Source organism: Tamandua tetradactyla, chromosome 2, assembly GCF_023851605.1.
Source record: "Tamandua tetradactyla isolate mTamTet1 chromosome 2, mTamTet1.pri, whole genome shotgun sequence".
NCBI classification, from domain to species: domain Eukaryota; kingdom Metazoa; phylum Chordata; class Mammalia; order Pilosa; family Myrmecophagidae; genus Tamandua; species Tamandua tetradactyla.
In genome coordinates this window covers 49,914,268-49,933,478 of record NC_135328.1, presented here as the reverse complement: position 1 = coordinate 49,933,478, position 19,211 = coordinate 49,914,268, and the positions used below count along the sequence as shown (strand labels likewise).

Below are 19,211 nucleotides of genomic sequence, written 5' to 3'. Positions count from 1 at the left end.
TAGTGGGAAAAACACAGGGACCAGATTCAAAGTTCCTGTCTGGAACTGGACCTAGTTTTCAGCTAAGCAAGGGATGCCTTGTCTCATGGAAAAAGGCTGATCAAAATGAAGGTGTCTGAGAGCACAGCTGATAGGCTCTGAGGGAGACAGGAATCTCTGTTTTCTAAGGTCCTTAGTCCCAAGGGTGGGAGAGGGTATTTCAGGTGGGAAGGAGGATTTTAGTAACTTTACCTGAGGCCTGTTGCTTTTACATGCATCGTCCAAATGCTTGTGCCACAGTATTGCATGAAACCGGGAACCAGTCTGAAACTTGTAAACATTGCCTGATGGGTAAAGAAACCATTGGTTAAAAAGAGCATCCCATGAGAAGTTCTGCCTGTGGCATGTCATGAAGATAAATGTCAACATGGATAACTAAACTAAGGGCAGTCAGGAGCAGCCAAGGCACGGTCCCATACTCCAGGGGCAGAGGAGGAGGCAGCCTCCTATGCTCTAGGGGTTGTGTCTTTGGAACAGGGGTTATTAAACATTTCATAAGTGTCCTGGGAAATCTGGTAAATCTGTGGATCCTTTCTCAGAGTAATATTTTCAAATGCATAAAATAAATATACATGAAATCAGTAATATTGAAATACAGCTATCCAACTATTAAACAGCAAGTTTAAAAATGCAATTATATACATGCTTTTTATTAATACACTAATAAGATCTAGAGGCAGGACTGATACTGTACTTAGTTTCAAAGTGGTGAGCAATAATATGTGATATGAAAATATTTGTGATTTGTCTTGGAGATAAGGCAATAGGTATTGCTAAATTCTTGTAGTTTGATGCCTCATAATTAATTGATTTATTTGGAGGTCATTGAAAACAAAGATATAATTTTTTTCTCATCTAAGTTCTTGGATTCCCTGAATTCCACCCATGAACCTGGCCATCCCCTGTGTCACACTTTCCTCTGTTTAGGGATAATGTTTTTTTCTGTGCTAAGGTCTAAGAGAGGCCTGTGTCCCCATGACCATAGGGTCTTTAAGTGAGGGTGGTGCAGGCACAGCCTTCCTTGTGGGTTCAATCACTCAGACTTAGGACAGAATACTTAATACTTAATCTACCTCTTCTCCCCATTCCCTGGGCTCCTTGAGGCAGCTGACTTTCCCAGTATTCCTTTTATTTCCCAACTAAGAATATTAGAATGTTGACATTCAAAGTCAAGTCATTCAACACCAGCATCATCATCACCATAACCTGAGACCTTCTTAGAAATGCAGAATCTTTCTCTGTTCCAGATATGCTGAAGCTAAACCCATCTAACAAGATCCCCAGCTGATTTGAATGTATATGAACCCTGCATTAGAATATTCCTGTTAAGATATGAAGATGACTGGGCATATTACAGCATCTGTAAGTTTGCTGGCTGAACCCAAGAGCTAGGTAATTTTTTTTTTTAATATGGCATGGGCCACTGAGGAGACTGGCCATGGCCTATTCTGAACATCAGTGAAGACTGGGCCCCTGGAGAGGATGGCACCCAGAATGTCTCTCTTCCTAGCAGCACAGTCATGGGGGAAGGATAGAACTAGGAAGAGCTGGGGAAGACACTGTACATTTGGAGCTTATAACATTTTTCTGAAAGGGCTTTTCTCTGAGTTGGCCTTGCATTGGGACACTGCTAATGTCTCATGGCATAGGCCACGATATGCCAGGGGATCCTTAAAGTCTCCTTAGACTCTTCCAGTCACATGGTCACTGCCTCATCCAGCATTATTTTATTTACACCAAGACTCTGAGGCTACAGCTACAGGGCTGATAGGCCCAAGTAGCCTGAGACAAGGCCACCAAAAGGATTCCTACAGCCCTGTGTCATGCACATTGCACACTGTACACTGGACACATCAACCAGGATCTAAGCAGGTTTCTTGGACTAATAAGGGAACCCTATGAACATCAGATACTAAAGCAAAGGGGAAATTAAAAGTCTCAAAAGTTTCTAATATTTCTGCCATGCAGAGACCCAGGTTTGATTCCCAGCCCATGCAGTTCCCCAAAATAAAACAAACAAGGAAAGAAAAAAACAAAAAAAAAATTCAATAATTGGTGCTGCAATAAAGAGACACGCACATGGAAAAGAATTAAATGTGACCACCGCCACACAGCATACAAAAAAAAGTTCCTAATACATATATTTTACATGCTGTATGGTGGGGTCACACTTCATTATTTTTTTCCATGTGAATATCCCATTACTGCAGTGTCATTTGTTGAGTTTTGTTTGTTTTCTTTGGAGGAAGTGCATGGACCAGGACCCAAACCCGGGTCTTTAGCATGGCAGGCAAGAATTCTACCATTGAACTACCCTTGTACCCCCCAAAAGTTTCTAATTTTTTAAAGCCTTTATGGCTAGAATGCACATTTAGCAGAAGAGGAAATGGGAGAGAGAAGCTGCAAGCAGCTGGTATCTGACCTACTGCCTACCTTTGTCAGGGTTATTCAGCTGAAAGATATCCGGGTGCTCGGGGTCATCAGGCAGCTGCACCATCCAGCCCACAATGGAGACCTTTTTGCCAGGTGTAGATTTATACTGAAAGAGAGCAACAACAAGCTGGGAAGCAGGGTCCACACCAATACTGCATTCTAATCCTCAAGTAAGGCAGATCTGGACCAGGCAAAGGCTTCATATGTCCTGCTTTCCCCTCCTCCCCAACTCCCAGCAGTTTACAGCAGTCCCTTCCCCACTAGAGGAAGTCCTAGCACAGAGGGTCCTTTTATGGGACTTACATGTTTTCTGTCTGAACCCCGCAAAGACTTGGCTCCGTAGTACAGGAGAGTGGATCCTGAGAGTATGACCCAGTACCTGGTCCATGAGGACAGCTACAGAGGAAGGGGAGGCAGAGTGACAATATTGCAAGTGGTGGGGTGAAGGTTCCACTTGGCTGCCTGATTACAGATCCAGCCATGTGGGTGAAAGGATGCTACCCTCCCATCAATGCCAGTGCAGGCCTCATCTCTTTCCTTCTCAATGCCACCTCCACCCAGGACCTAAAGGAAGGGACATTTTTTTTTTCCTCATCAGTGCCTCTGAGCTCATTACCTTCATAAGGCCCACCTCCCTCTCTCACTCCTTTACTCAGAGAGCTTTTCTTTTTTTCACCTTGCAGAGCCAGGGCATAATTCCTGTACGTGCAGGTGGCCTGGCCTCAGGAGTGTCTGGGGAAAAATATTTTTAAAACATGGACATGAATAGCCATAGCCTAGAAGAACCATAATGTCTGCGATGGTGTGCTCTGGTTGCTAACATTTTTAAAAGCCTTTATGGCTAGAAGTGGGAAAACCTGACATAGCATAGCTGCAGGCATTGTTTCCATTTCTCTTGAAGTGAAGGCTGGAATTCCCTGTTCAAGGGCTTCAGCTCCTTGGTTTGAGGAAAATCACTTGAATGGGATTTTCAGTTCTGCAAAGGTAGAGCAAATTTCTTATCCTGGAAGGAACCTATGAGGAGCAAACTGCTCTTCATCACAAAGTACAAAGCTGTCTTCAAATGGTGAAAGTAGCAGCTTTCAGACTTTGACTGACACCCACAGTAAGAAGTGCACTTTGTATTACAACCTGGTACACACATGCATATGTATGCACAACTGAAAAGAGTTTCATGAAACAATACTTACTTTAATTATGTGTAACAAACTCTGCATTTTCCATTCCATTTTATTCTATTCTATTAACAAATACTGGCCATGAACCACTGAATTGATTTTTCACTCACTATTGAGTCAATCAGCATTTAAGAAAACACTGCTTTAAGGAAACTGCCTCACTTTGGCCTTGGGTTGACAGGGGCCTGGGCTCTGAGTAAGGGAGAGAAGTAGGCAGGTCTTCACAACAGGCCAGGAGGCCAGTTCAGGGTCCCACATTGCAGCGCGCTTTTGACATTCTGAGCTCAAGTGACAGATGTGGTCCAGGGCAGGGGTTAAGACTCTCTTTCTCACTCATGAATCACTTGGCACCTGAAGGTAGGAGGATCTGAGGGCATCTGGGGGTGGTAAGAACCTGGAATCTTCATGGTGGGCAAGGGGTCTTTTCAAGAGCCAAGGCCCTGCCATGGGTGGGGGTCATAGAGCCAGTGACATCTGGGTCCAGCGTTGGTGATCCAGTGGATAGTGGTAGAGCCTGAAAGTCCTCCTAATTCATTGTCCCTGTTCTTTCTGCCACTCGTTTTAGGATGTTGCTGGGGGAGTAAGGAAGTCAGCATCTGGGTACACCACTCAGAAGTAGCCCTGCAGAAGTGTTCGAGGGTGGGGGGAGAGGGGGTTCCGGGAAGATGGTGGAATAGAACAGGTTGAGTTCACCCATGCTTCAAGGAGCAGCTAGAGAATGGATGGGGAAGGTGACTGAGACATGATTCTAGGGTGTAAGTGACCTGGAAGGGTCTTCTAAACCACATAAGGAGACCCTGGTTGCAAAAGCTGAGGAACTGAGATGCATAGAGCTGGAGACCATCCAGCTACTGCAAACAGCCTAATGTGCCCTGATGGCTCTGAAGCCCAGAGCCATCAGGAGTACATAGACGGGGAGACAGGGACTAGGAAGTAAGCCAAGCTGTGTTCCTTGAACATGCTACCCTCATGTGTGCAGCCCTGTAACCTGCAATTCATTCCACACCCCATGCACCTGAATCCTGTCACCCACCCTCCCCCCACGCTCCAAGTGCCCCCACCTCAAGCATGCACAGCCTACCCCCAGCCCAACACACCCCTCTTGCCCAAGCGCACACTTTCATCCCTTCCCAAGACCCAAGACTCCCCCAGCCTACACCCAGCTCCTTGACACTCACCTTTCCCTCCCTGCCTCCTGCAGGTGGTTACCTGCACTCAAGGTTGTGGGTGCTTATCTTCATGCCCAGGCTATACCCACCCCTAGCCCGAACAGTCCCACAACCCACCCCCCCTCCCCCCCGAGCTCTGTATATCCCTTTATGGCCCTCGCATAGCCTCCCCCCCCCCCCCCCTACATCAAGCTCTGGGCAAGCACCGACCTGCACATCCTGGGCATACCCACGCCCCAGCCCATGCAGGAACAACCCCAATTGCTGCCCTTGAGCTCTGTGCATGTGAAAACCAGGACCCTGCCCTCCTCCCCCAGACCTGCACACCAGCACAGTTACATCCTCCCCACTACCTGGCACTCAGGCATTCATGCTCTGACTTCTTGACCTCTGCACCCCAACCTCCTGCCCTGCACACATGCACCCTTGTCCCCCCCCACCCCCCATCCCCTCCCAGCACAAGTGCCCTGCTTCCAAATCTGGCAGATGCTCGTGTGCATCTGTGCTGCATAGCCCCTGCCCTGCACACACATGAACACCTGCCCCAACCCCACACACACACACCTGTGCACCCATGCCAGGTCCCCACCCACCCGACATCATCCCCCCACCCAGATCCTGCAACCCCTGTGACTTGTGCTCTAACCCTATACACTCTGACACCCATGCCCTACCACCCCTGTGCACCGACCTCTGTATCACCTATCCTATACCCTGATACCCACGATCCCTACACTCCACACACCTACCCACATCCTACCTGCACACCAGCACCCGTGTATTCATCCACACAGCCCGCCATCCACCTCCCACCACACCTTACCTCTGTATCTTCCATGCCGCACCCTGCTCCCACACTCCAAGGCCTGCTTTAGCTGCACCCTATCCCCACGACCCCTGCACCACACCTCCACAATCCTGTGACCTGCACCCCATGCTCACAGGCACCAGCATAGCATTCCCAACCATACCTGTGCTGCAACCCAGCACCACACTGTTGTGCCTTGCCCTGCATCCTGCTCCACATCCATCCCACAAATACAGCACTTTAGACTACTGAAGGAAATCAACTTCCAAAGTAACCCTATCAAGATACATGTTTTGAAGACAACAGAAGATCACTAAGCATATTAAGATGCAGACAGATATAGCCCTGCCTAATGAACAAATTAAAACACCAGAGGTGACACAGACTTTGGAGCAACTAATCAAAGATGTTCATATAACTCTACTAAATAAAATCAGTGGGATGGCTAATGACATATCAAAAGGACACTAGAAGAGCATAAAGAGGAATTTGAAAGAATAAACAGAAAAATAGCAGATATCACAGAGATTAAAGATGCTGTAAACCGAATAAAAAATATACTAGAGACACACAACAGCAGATTTGAAGAGACAGAAGAAAGAATAAGCAAACTAGAGTACAGGACAACTGATTTCAAACACTTAAGACAGCAAATGGCAAAAAAGATGGAAAAACTTGAATTGGATCTCAGGGAAATGATGGGCAAAACAAAGTACACCAATATAAAAGACACTGATGTCCCTAAAGGAGAAAGAAAGTAAAGGGCTAGGAAGATTAGTTGAAGATATAATGGGGGAAAACTTCCCAACCCTTATCAAATAAGTGTTCTGGGGGCACTTGGGCTTCCTGAGGTTGTGCTGATCCTTTGATGGGGCAGTATCCACCCAAACTCCCAGACATCTCTGGACTAACTTTTGCCCTCAAGATGATCACCACACCTTCTGTCATATGCCATTCTTGTGGAGTCCTCTAGGGAGCAGGCACTGTTTTATCCCTATTTATAGATGTAGAAACTCAGGTCTTTGCCCACACCATGGCAGAGCCAGGATTGGAACCCTCTAGCGTCCAGGCCCCTCACTGCTGCCCAAGGTGCCTCTGGACAGATGTGTGTTTGCACTTACCGCTGGCTTACGTCCTTCTTTGAGCAGGGTTTTCCTTTTCAGAGGCCCCTCCATGGTGGGCACTGCTGCTGAGTTCCCCAAAGAACAGATGCATGGGCCAGTGGGGCTGAAGGGAGACCAGCAGTCAGACACTACCCAGGAGGAGCTAAGGTCATGACACACCCTTTTACTCACTGGGACCCAGGCCCCTGGTCCCCAGTACAGAGTCCGTGATGCTTCCACACAACTAAACGCTTCAGCAGTGCCTGGGCAAGGTGAGGGAGGGGAAGCCACAAGGCCACAGAAAAACATGAAGGGAAGGTAGCCCTGGGCTTACCCACAACCATGAACCATTAGGCTTGGTGACCAAGTGCCCCTCACCTTATACTGACCAATACTTCTGCCATGGCTTCCTCCTGGCCTCCCTTGGGCTTGCGCCTGCAGCCTTCAGAGGCAGATAGTCTCTACACCTGAGAATCTTGGGGCCTGTGCAGCCCCATCTCTAGCTGTCCCTCCTTCTGGTGTTGGCAGGAGCCTTAGAAGAATGGCCAAGATGCGGGAGAATTGGGAAGGGGTCATGGCAAGGGGGCCCCATAAGGCACCAGTCTTTGCCCCTTCTCTCTTGGAGCTCTTTGGTGCCATCTATAGCTGAAAACATCCAAATACATCACCAGCCCAGACCAGTCTCCTAAGCTCCAGACCTGCACTTGCTTCTGCTCACTGAATGTCCCACAGGTACCTCCACTCCACAAGTCCCCTATTCATCTCAGTGCCTTCCTGCAAGCCTGTTCTTCCTCCCCATCCTGTAGACGGCACACCATCTAGTGGGCTACTTGAGCCAGACACCTGGGAGTTTTCTCTCCTTTCTGAACCCCTACAACCTAACCAATCCCAGGTCCTAAATATGTCTTGACTGTCCATCTCAGCCATCCTATTACCCCTACCTTAGGCCAGAATTTGATCTCTTCTTTGAATGACTGCTAATGTTCTTCCCTGGTCTCTCTGGACCACAAAGTCTTTCCTTCTATGTGCTCTCCACATAGTGGCCAGAATGACCAGGTCATGCCTCCACTCTTCCCCAATTTTCCCACATCAAACTTCTTTGGTGGCTTCCCAGTGATTTTAATGTAAGGGCTACCATCCTTACCCTCTGCTGGATGTGGTTCCCCACCTCTCCAGCCTCATTTTGTGTTCCTGTTCCCTCTCGTTTCTTACAACACTGACTTTCTTTCACTTATTGAATTATTCTGTTCTTCCTGCCACATGCCCCCATAGGCTTCCCTTTGGCTAGGAACACTCTTATCGCACATCCTCCCTTCTTATTACTTGGATAATTCCTATCATATTTCTAGTCTCTTCTTAAGGGAGGCCTTTCTTGATCTCCCTAACTGAGGAGTTTTCCCTCTCATCCTCTCTGGAGTACTCCATACCTCCTCTCTAGGACAATTAGTGCATCTGTAATTGTTTAGTTTCTGTCTCTCCCATGGCAGTAGCCACCTGGAAGCAGAGACTGTATCTCTCTCATTTAGCAGCTTCTTTCACAGTGCTGGATCTACAGCAAGCACCTTATAACTAGTTGTTGAATAAATGAACAAATGGATAAATTAATACCTGTAGATGCAGCTCTGGGTTCTGGGAGAATTCCGAACTGGAACCCGCCAGTTGGGCCCCAGTGTGGCATAGAGACGGCCCCTGCTTCAGAGGAAAAGGGTTGAATTTTAGCAATAGGATAGAAAGAACAGATACTCCTGAAGGAGGCAAGAGCATCTCAAACTATATAGTCTTTAGTTCAGGAAGATATGAAGAGCAAATCTCCCCTTCCCAACTCCCCAGCCTCCTTAGCCACACTGCATGCACATCTTGAGTAGCCAGGTCAGTGAATACAACGTACTCTCCCTCCTCCACCATCCCAATCTGTGAAAGTCCTCAAACTTCAAGTAATTATTTTCTTAATTTATTGTTGAATGTTTATCCCTTTTCTGATGTCAAAGGGATAACTTAAATACAGGCAAGTTTACTTACCAAATTGTGGTAATGTTTGATAGAAAATGCCCTATAACCCCTATATTCCAGGTTAAGTCCAAATGAAAAGTACAAATAGATACTAAATTGTGGGCAAACTTGCATGTTAGGCCCAGGGGGTATGTGCAGCATCATCATTCACCAGGACACAAATGAATTCCTCTGTTTGCTACTTCTTCTCCACCAGACAGCTTCCGTTGCTGGTTCCAGTTAGTCCCCTGCAAACTTGCTCTGTGACCTGCTATAGCCATCCAAGAGTTTGTGCTCCCCTTTTGTCCCATTAGTTACTCCCCTTTCAGTGAGAAGTGCCTCAGCATGTGCTTAGCAACCCAAGTCTTCAAATGTAACAGGTCTCAGCTCTTTAAACAGTGACAGATGATAGTCACCCTCTGACTCCCTCCCACCCCCACCATGAGCTGTGGCAGAGGGGAGAGGCCCCTGGTATGTCCACCTCCCAGCCCACTGGCTGACCTGCCTCCTCCCTCTCTAGATAGGTGGAAATGCAGTGAGTGAATGTGACATTATACAGATAACAATCAATCTGCTCTTATTTATACAAAAGTAAAACACTCACATGTTTCAGTACTTTCAGCATTCCTCATAACATTTGTTGAGTACCATACAATTGAGTGTGACACACAACATGTTCATAATCCTATGCTTAAGCAGTGTTGCTCAGGGGGATCTGGACTAGACTGCTTCCAGGGTTACTTCTCTCCCCAGCCAAAACAGATCCCTTATGAGTCTGACAATAAACTTTTCTGTGGTGACATCCCTTGTGGCTTGGTGGGTTACTTCAGAGCTTGCCTCTCTTGATCAGATCCAGATTTCCGCTCTGAGCTGCTACCTGTTTGGAGGTAATACTCTGGTCTCTTCTCTTCCACCTTTCTTCTCACGAGTCTTTTTCTTTCTGATACCCCAGGAAAATTTGTGATGACAGTGGAACACTGGGAATAACTAATATTTCCTCAGGCAGGATAATGCAATTAACGCTGCTACCTTAATTCCATCATCACTTTGCCCTTCTTGAGTCAGTCCATGGCTGCATATTTAACAGATGTTTGACATAACTGACACTTGTCAAAGGACAAAGCTTTAAACAAGCACCTTCCAACAAGTCAAGCTCTTTCTAAATGAGTGAGGTGTTCTAAAATGCACTGGACTGGCGGGGAATTATAGGGACATCATGCATTAGGGTAGATCACAGATGGACCGAGGAGTTATTGAGGACTCATACCCACCAGGTCCTTACATTTATCAACTCATTGAAGCTTTAAGAATTATGATCAGCCCCATATGAGGAAACTGAGGCTCAGTGATGGGAAGCTACCTGACTGAGGCATGAGCTTAGTATACCAGGATTAGAACCCAGGTCTATCTGACCCTACAGCGTTCTCTTAACCACACCATGAGATTCTGCCTTTCAGGATGGAGGCAGTGGTGTTACCTGTGGTAGGATCTCCCATAGGTAGCCATCAAAAGACCTTGTGGGCTGGGCTCCATGTTTAGCACCAGCACCATGTGGCTGGTCTTCTTGGCATTCTACTCTGAGGCACCAGCACTTGTAAGTATCTGCTTCCAGCTTACACTAAACTATTTTTTCTGTGTCTGTGAAACTGAGTGGCCACAAAATTCTTAGACCCAAGAATCTCTCGGGGTGAAGCCACGTCCTAGTTCCTCTGGCCCCCTGGCTTCCCTGATGGGGTATTCTGGTGGTTTTGGCTGCCTGGCATTTAAAAGGAACTGCCAATTATCACCTGCCTAGCATGTATTAACTAAGTGCTTTCAAACATGAATCCTCCCGACCCTGTGAAGGGTCACTGTTCTCACATTCTGTTTCAGATGAGCAAACTGAAACTCAAGGAGGTGAAGTCACTTGTCCTGTCACACTGGCCTGCTATTGGAGATGGAGATGGAAGTGCTCACAAAAGGAGGCTTGCTTGCCCGTCAGAGCCAAGTGCTTGTGTCAGTCAAGCTGCTCCAGGCTATGGAAGTCAAAGCCTACTCACCCTGCAGGTTTGGGGAGTGTCCTTGGCCTTATGCTGAAGAGCAGCATAATGAGAAATTTTTCCCCTGGGGCCATCTCTTTTAGGGGAAGTAAGGTCAGGGTTGTGGTGCCCCAGACCTCCCTCCCAGGGTGAGCAGACTGGAGGCAGGATTTTGATAGTACAGGGCATCTCTGGGTGGGCCTGAGCACAGAGGAGACAGAATCTTCAGGCAATGGAAAGCTGCAGAGACATCCTGGAACCAGATAATTCAATCACTCCCCTGGTTTAAGAAGATTTGTTATTTGGATATTTAGGGCCAGAAAATGCCAAATAGACAGTAGTATCTGGTGGATCCCAGAAATCATAGGATTTCTCTGACTGACATAGGGATCTCACTCCAGAACAATGAACACCTTTCTCAGTATCATGATGGGAACATGGGGAGATGAATACAGAATGTGTCCCAAGAATGCCATTTCACTGATGCCATTTCCATCCTCTTGGGGGGATCAAGGCTTGCCCAGACAAGGAGCTCATGGGAAGTCAGGTCTGGGGAGGATGTAGGCTGGCAACCAGGTAGAACACCTCATTTCCGAAGAGTGAACAAGATGATAATGATGGTGGTGCTAGTGGGGTGATGGTGAAGATGGGTGTTCGGCAATGTGCTAAGCAGTATTTGATTATCATGTCATTTATTCACATGGCACTGTGAAATAGGCAATATCATTATCCCTGGTTTATAGATTAGGAATCTGAGGCTTGGAGAGGTTGAGTAACTTGCTCAAGGTCACAATGCTAGAAAGAGGAAGAGGGGGTGGTGCTGATGAAGTAGAATCAGTTGGGGTACTACTTAGCCAACAGCATTATGGAGCATTGAGACTAGCCATGGAAGATCTGAAAGGCCATTTTCCCCTCAATAGTTCTCTAGATACACATTAGGTTGTAAATATCTTAGGGCTCAAATTTCACAACACTTGAAAGTCCCTATTGCAGGTCTAGGAGGTTGGGAAACAAGGAGAAATTTGGAATAATAATTACTTTGAGGTCTCAGTAATCAAATAGACTTAGCAGAAGTAGGAATACCACTTTTCTGTCTCAAGAGAAGGGAAGCAGCTGTGGAAGGATCTGGGGGAAGCTGTTTATTAGCAAGTGTCTACCTATACCAGTGAACCCTTGATCGGAAGCCAGTCTCTTTAGGCCATGGCTTGGTTCTAGACACATTCCAGTGATTTACCCTCATCTGCAAGCAGGAGCCTGCCACCCTGAGTTATGCTGGGCTGTAGGATTACTTTTTCAGCAATACTTTTCAAAGGGTCTGTATTGCCTGTGAGATGCCCACCCTTCTCTGGGAAATGTCCCTGATTCACTGAGTTGGACGTTATGAGCCATGTTCATACTGCATGTCTCCATCTTTCTGATAGCTGAATGGACAGGACAATGCCTGATCCAAGCCAGGTCAGAGTTTTTCTCCTGACTACTAGGAACTAGATCTGAGAGGTTGAAAGTTAGGCTCTGTGGATGGGTGAAACTATAACATGTAAACTTGGGAGTATAAGGTGATCATCTTCCTCTCTGTAGACTGATTAGTCCAGAAAGATAGTCCGCAGTGAGACAGAAGGGAGTAAAACAGATATGCAGAGAGAAAGATATACACAAGATAGAAGGAGAATTCTACTCACTTTCCAGGTCCTGATTCAGTGGGAGTTGTGGGTATTGGACAGAGAAGCTATAGGCAGAGATTTCTCAGTTACCCATGAACCAGCTAGCAGGCAGAGTCCAGCCCCTTTGTGTCAGGGCCCAAGGACAGAGTTAAACAAGAAGTGCTGGGACCTAGAGGCCCGGCAACCTTTGCCCACTCCTCTCTCTTGAGAAGTCTGCTGAATAGAGCTTTACTTGCCAGACTTTAATGCTTATGGCTGAGGGAACAACACAAGAGATAACATTTTTGGGGGAAAACAGTCACAAACTAGGCAAATCATCCAAACTAAGCTGCCACTCAAAGGGGCTGGGAAGAGCAACAGAATCCAGATAACAAGCAACAGGACTGACCTGAAGAAACCAGACCTAGCAATGGGTGGGTGAGGGACACGAGCCTGGGAGATTCCCTGGGACTTCATCACATGGGGCAGGGCAGCTGAGGCCCTTTGTGCTACCCTGAATACAGCCACTCTCATGTTTTTGGTTCTGCTGAGGCTGGGCCACTCACCTCAAGGATTATCTCTAGAGCTTAGCCTTCCTCTCCCAAAATACTTCAGAGTTTGGGGCTGGAGAGGTACCCTTGTACCTCTTGCTCTACCTTTGTCCTCACTCTTAGGGTACTGAGGCAAGAAAAGCTGCAGGCCAGGGGAAGGTAGGCAGTCTTAAAAAAAGAGCAGATACCCACCCTCACCCCCCCTCCCCAGAGACCCCCAGTTTTCTGGTTCTTCAGTGTCCTGGTCTGGAACACCACCCTGTCTTCCTTTTAGGCCCAGAGGATAGGAGAGAGTCTTTACGGCAGTCTGGGGCTGAGAAATGCCAGTACCTCCCTGGTTTTGGCTGCTTTACCCCAGCTTCAGCTTGGCTTCTGTCACTTTCCACCCCTGTAGCCCTTGTGACCTTGCCAAGACTGGGATGGAACAAGAGTATGAAGAGGTTCCCTTTTGCTCTCTGTATCCTTACTTTACAGTCCCCAAAAGAACAAGGATTGGTGGTTGTGGTCTCCTTTCCTTCTAGCCCACCTCCATGGAGAGCAGGTCCGTGGATCCACAGGACACAATGGTCTCTCATATTGGTGCTCTTTAAGACAAGTGGCTCCAGGATTGCACTGGGCACAGCCTGACCTCTGGCTGTTCCCCAAGGACTGCTTTTGTGTCACTAGGTTGAATGTCCATGTGTGTAAACTACAGGAAGGCAAACTTTCAAGACAGAGCAGATGATTCCACCCTTGGCTGGACAGAGGCATAACTAGTGATTAAGATGTATACTCAAACCAACAGAGGTGTGCATGGCATGTGTAGCGGGAAGTTCTTGGCCAGCGGCCTCCCTGCCATTCGTGTCAGTATCTGGCTCCATTCCTCCTCTCTTGGCCTGGGCCTGGGCCATGCTTGTCACCAGCACAGGGTGGGCAAGTCATTTGAAGGTTGGGGCTCCTAAGTTCCAGGTCTATGGAGCAAAGCACTCCCCCCGACTCCCTTCCTAGGGGCTAGAAAAACCAGCAGCCTCTTCCTCTCTCACACCTTCATTCCTCTGGGTCAGGTCCAGCCCTTTCCTGCACCCCTGACCTGGGGTCTAAGGCCTCTGTCCACTCACATGAGAGTAATGTCTAGGCAGACACTGGCCTCTGGGCACAGTCAGCTGACCTCCAGTCTTCTTGGGAAGAGGGAACCGACTCCCCTTTATAGAGCAGGAGCGATGTGACCTGAGGGTGGCTTAGCAGGTGGAGGGAGGACCCAGTGGAGTCAGGCATTGGATAGAGGAAGAACTGAAATAAAGGAGACCCAAATGGCAAAGTGAAAGTTGTTGAACTGTGAGAGAACAGAATCTAATTTAGAGTCTAATGAAGACTTTCAAGTTGTTTCATCATGAAGTGTATGAAGTAAATCCTCTCTAACTCTCTCACGGAGTTTTCAATAAAGTTTAGAATGTTCACATGCTTTTGAGAAAAAGGGCTAGTGGAGGATGGAAATGGAGACTGCCCCAGGAGGTGGATGCTATGGGGGCAGCCAGCATCTGGGTTGTCAGAACTGGCTTGGGTCTGGGAAGAAATTGGAAGAGACATCATAGCTTAATGGCACCTTCCAGAGCAGGGGGCCTCATGCTTCCCTCAGAAAGGGTGGTGATGGGTGGGCCAAGAGCTACGTCCTGAGAGAATGAGAAACAGGATATTCTCTGTAAAGGGCTATCCTAAAGGTTGTTGAAGGCAGGGCTGGGCATCTAGCTGTATAAACAAGCTGGCCTGGAGGCCAGTGCTGGGGATTCCACTCCAAAAGCCTCTACTATAGATATTTAGATGGATAATGAGCCTAAATGCTAAAGTCTAAATAAAAGAGACATAAAAAGAAATGCTATAACATATATTGTTCATGACTGAACTGAATACATCATTTTCTTCCTGGCAAGGAATTCTCTCTTACCATCCTCCTTTCTTTTATCTCTAATTTCAGTCATGGGTTCTTAGCAGGAACTATATCTGATATATCCCCAGTAACTTTTGTGCTGTCTGGCAGGGAGGAGCTGCTTAATAAACAGCTATTCAATGAATGAATGAATGAAAAAATAAATAGGTCCAGGAATTTGGCACTGTGTCTGAGTTTCCCATTTGATGTACCCTCATTGGCTGGTGGCCAGGGGAGATGTTGGCTTGCCTTTAAGCCTTCTTTTCTTCAAGGTCTCCACGGGAGTCCCTTGACAGGTGCTGAGAAAAGCCAAACTTCTGGTCATCAGTTCAGAGGTCTGCCCCTGGTGACTGTTTGGTCCTCATGCCTACTGTTGAGGATCCCCTCAAAGCTAGAACAGCTGGACCCAATTGCCTGAAGGTTTCTCTATGTGCCTGAGTTTCCCAAATGGGAACAGAGCAAACGTCTCTCCAGGAGTCCTAGAGCAGAGGCAGAAAGAAAGGGCTGCTGAGGCTCATGGCATTGTTACTCCTCCTTTCCACCTCTCCAACTTGGGTTTCACATAGACAGACAGACAGTCTGACTGACCAACCCTCCTTGACATAACTACAGGCTTGACATGGGAGATCAGTCCCTGCAGTTGTCACAGCCGCCCCTGGAAGGCGCCATGGAGCATGATGTTGAAGAGGTGGGCTTGATGGTCAGGAAGATGTGGATTTGGGTTAGCAATGCCACTGACTAGAACAGTATGAAGCAGGACAAGTCACTTTGCCTCTCTCTATATAATGGGGACAACATAAATAGCTCCTGTGTTGGAGGGCTTGAGGATTTGGTGAGACAATGCATGTAAAGTATTAAGATGGTGCCTGACACTTCATGAAAACTCAACAAGTATTAGTTACTATCATATTGTATCTTGCTGCCCTGCGAAGATTTGCTAGGCAGGATTTACATCCTCTTTGGTCATTTTACTGTTATGGGGACTGAGGAGATAGGAAACTTCAACACCATAGAAGGAGTGTGTATGTGTGTGAGCTTGCATGCATAAATGTGAGAGTATGCATGTGTTTGTGTGAGATGTGTTAATGTATGCACACATATGTGAATGTGTACATGTTAGTGTGAAAGGGTGCAATGTGAGTGTGTATCTGTGAGTGTTAGAGTATGTGTGTGACCAAGTACATGTGGATGTGTCAGTGTGAGAGAATGTGCATATGTATGTGTTGTGCACACAAACGAGAGTGCGTGCATATATATGCATGTTTGACTGAGTATAAATATGTATACATGTATACATGTCTGAGGTTGTGTGTGTATGTGTGAGTGTGAGAGCATGTGTGTGTGCTTATGTGCAGAGGCTCCCGGTTGGTGTAAGCAGAGGCCTGGGACTGGTAGAGGGGCTGCTCTGAAGGAAAGTGAAGCCTGCTACTCCCCACTGACAGCCTGTTCCATTTCTCACCACCTCTCCTTAGACCTCAAGTCTATTGTGCCAATGCCCTTCACCCTATTTTTGGCATCCTGTCTTCCCAGAGCCCACCTGGAGCCTGGTACAGAGAAAGCATAAGTATAAAGAATATATGCAATCAGTGAAATCCTTATCATGAGGTCAAATTACTGGGCAGAGAGGCTCACTTCAGGATGCCAATCCCTGGGCTAAAGGAGCCAGAGAGCGTGCACAGCTGTGGTCACTTCACTGTAACCTGTGCCTAGCAGAGTGGGTGTCCAATTAATGCATGTGGGGAATCACAGCCCAAGGCCGAGTCATGTGGGTGCAACACTCTCATATCCCACCAGGTGGAGCCACATGCCCATCCCAAGACTAGGCTGGTTCTCAAGCTTCAGGTTTTGAGAATCCACATTTCAGACCAAATCTGCTCCAAGGTCTCCTGCTGCTCCGGCTGGAGGACGAGGGCGCTGGCCTCAGTCAGGCTCCTGGGCTGGCTTTCGGCTCAGATGATGAGTAGGGCAGCTCAAAGCTATGGGGGTAGGGATCTTTCCCCCTGTAAAGCGCCTGTCCTGTGTTTCCTCCCTTTCCTAGGCACCCGAGGTTGAGACCAGGGGACACAAAACAGCCCTCACTTGAGGCTGGGCCAGTGGGGTGGGGTGGAGTGGGGGTGCAGGTCCCTGAAAGAGGGTGTCTTCAGCTTCCTTGGGCCCTGAGCACCTCCTCTATGAGGCGAGTGCTGAGCTGGGGCACACTCACCTTTCCAGCCCTGAAGACATCTCTTCACTAAACTCTGAGCTCTCACTACTGCCTGGAAAAGGAACACAGATCAATGAGCATAGCAGCCTTGCAGAAGAGGTGCTGACCCTGGAGAGGACTATTTGCCTTGGTCCCCAGGTCCAGGACCCCAAACTCCACAGAAGTGCAGGAGAAACAGCCTTCTGCCTCTCAGGGCATCAATGTGACAGAACGGCTGCTGCTATTTCTGACTCTCTGCTCTGGGAAAGGTGAATGAACTATCCAGTCCCACACAAACTGTTCCCTGGTGGGTCCTCCACTCCCCTCCCATTGTCTTCCTGAAGGCTGTAGCTGCCTGCCCACTGACCTATTGGGGTCTGTGTCCTCAAGCGTCTGTCTCAGCCTACCCTGACCCCTCACTGCTCCCCTTTTGGCCCAAGTGAAGCCAGCACAAGAATAGACCTCACCTAGTGAGGACAGAGGCAATAATGGCACTTCTCTCCCTTAGGGTCAGGGATTTGAGTGCTGTTCACAGTGCAGCCATCTACTATCAGACAGAAGTCTCAAGTGAGGGCCCCTTCAGGCCTCTGGTCAACATAGACAGAGAGACTTGACCCCACCATTTGGCTGCCCTCCTCTTTACTCCAGGCCTGCCCCATTTGGGTTGAATGGGACCTCCTGCTTCTCAGGGGCTTTCTGAGCCCTAGCTCTGCCCCAGGGATAGCAGAGAGATTTTTCTCCTATTACTTCAAGCAACCCATGTTGATTCTTTATATTCTTCTTTAGACCTCAGAGGCTTCTTGGTTTAGCACGTTTTGCCTGGGCTGCCTTCTGGTACCGAGGCTAAGCAGCGGGAAAGGGGAAAGGGAGGAGGTCTTGAAATCAGTTTGTGCAATGGCCCTTACTACAGGATGGAGAAGACCAGTTCAGCTCCAAAAAGTACACGTGCACACACAGCAACTTACTCCAGGGCTTTCAGCTCCAAACAGAAAAACATTTTGAGTTTCCTGATGAGCAGCCAAGAACCAAACAACCTCGTGATCTCCAGCCTGGCTACTGGGCAGCATCTGACTCAGTTTTCTATCTCAGAAGTAGTAGGCCCTGCACTCAGGCACAGCACAGAAATGTTCCCTGCCCAGCTGAATGCTATTGGTCTGGCATTTCCCAGAGTGGGTTCCTCAGGACCTCAGTCCCAAAGGAGGGTCCAAGAAAAAAGATTTCATGACCAAACATGTAGAAATGCTTCAGACTCTTAATACCGTCTAAGAGGATTCATAAGCACACCAGTATATTAAAGTCTTTGAGAAGAAATCTGCTTACCTTTGTTTAGCTTAGCTGTTTTAAAACATATTGAACCCAGAACTCTTTTTCTTAGGCATACCTATGAACTATGGGATGCACTGTCCTAAGCTGTTGTATACACCTGACTGGGTCCAAATAGGATGACCTCTTCTAATTTCACAAGGACATGGGGCATGAGATCCCTGCTTGTTCCCATCCCACCCCCACCCCCGCACCCCAGGCTCATAGGCCCTTCATTCTTCAGTTCACCCCAGATCGAAGTCCCAGCTTGGCAACTATCTAGCCTACCACCAAGCCTGGGAGGACTCCCTGTTAAGGGAAGCACATAGACACACAGACATACACACTACAGAAGCACAGACACACTGAAAGAGAACAGCTAGTAGAGAGTACATCTGGCTGATGGCAATAGTGATTGCATGCTGTCCACCTACCCTCAGATAACCTTGGCACTGAGGGGGACAGGTCTGTGAGCAAAGCCCAATGCAAGACTCAGCCCTAACTTCCACCTCACCCTACCCCAGCATGATTTCTGTCCTTTCCATTTACATGGGCACTATTTCTGGCTGAAGTTCTGAGATGCAATTTCATCCTTGAAGATCAATTTTCCACCCTCCCTAGTTCTGGCTTCTCATTCACAAGTACACAGGTGAGAACCTGGCAGTTCTTAGCCCACTCACTGCTGTCCTGAAGCAGCTTCCACTGCTTTTCTCTGCAGGACACTGGGGCTCTAGGCTTCCCAGGGATAGCAGCCCCCTATGGCAGAAGCCAGGCTTTAGGAGTTGCCAACCAATGATAATTAGCCTCAGATTGTCACTAGCTGCTCCTTCCATCTGCCTGCCACACACAGGGACTAACAACAGAACAAGAACAAACCCCACAGCTCTTCACAAAAT

General features: G+C 47.8%; 1 protein-coding gene across 20 annotated transcripts in view; it reads right to left on the bottom strand.

The window, feature by feature from the left end:
• RALGPS1 (Ral GEF with PH domain and SH3 binding motif 1) overlaps positions 1–19,211 on the bottom strand; it is a 617,170-nt gene that overhangs the window by 4,291 nt on the left and 593,668 nt on the right. For 14 of the 20 annotated variants that reach the window (XM_077145262.1, XM_077145266.1, XM_077145211.1 and 11 more), the window contains 6 exons: positions 17,035–17,086; positions 8,339–8,422; positions 6,749–6,854; positions 2,776–2,868; positions 2,473–2,578; positions 232–323 (listed from right to left, as the gene is read on the bottom strand). In XM_077145262.1, coding sequence (XP_077001377.1) covers positions 232–323; positions 2,473–2,578; positions 2,776–2,868; positions 6,749–6,854; positions 8,339–8,422; positions 17,035–17,086 — 533 coding nt within the window. Of the gene's footprint in view, positions 1–231; positions 324–2,472; positions 2,579–2,775; positions 3,449–6,748; positions 6,855–8,338; positions 8,423–13,142; positions 15,311–17,034; positions 17,087–19,211 lie in introns of those variants that run through there. The other 6 variants (XM_077145279.1, XM_077145295.1, XM_077145302.1 and 3 more) reach the window with 6 other exon arrangements.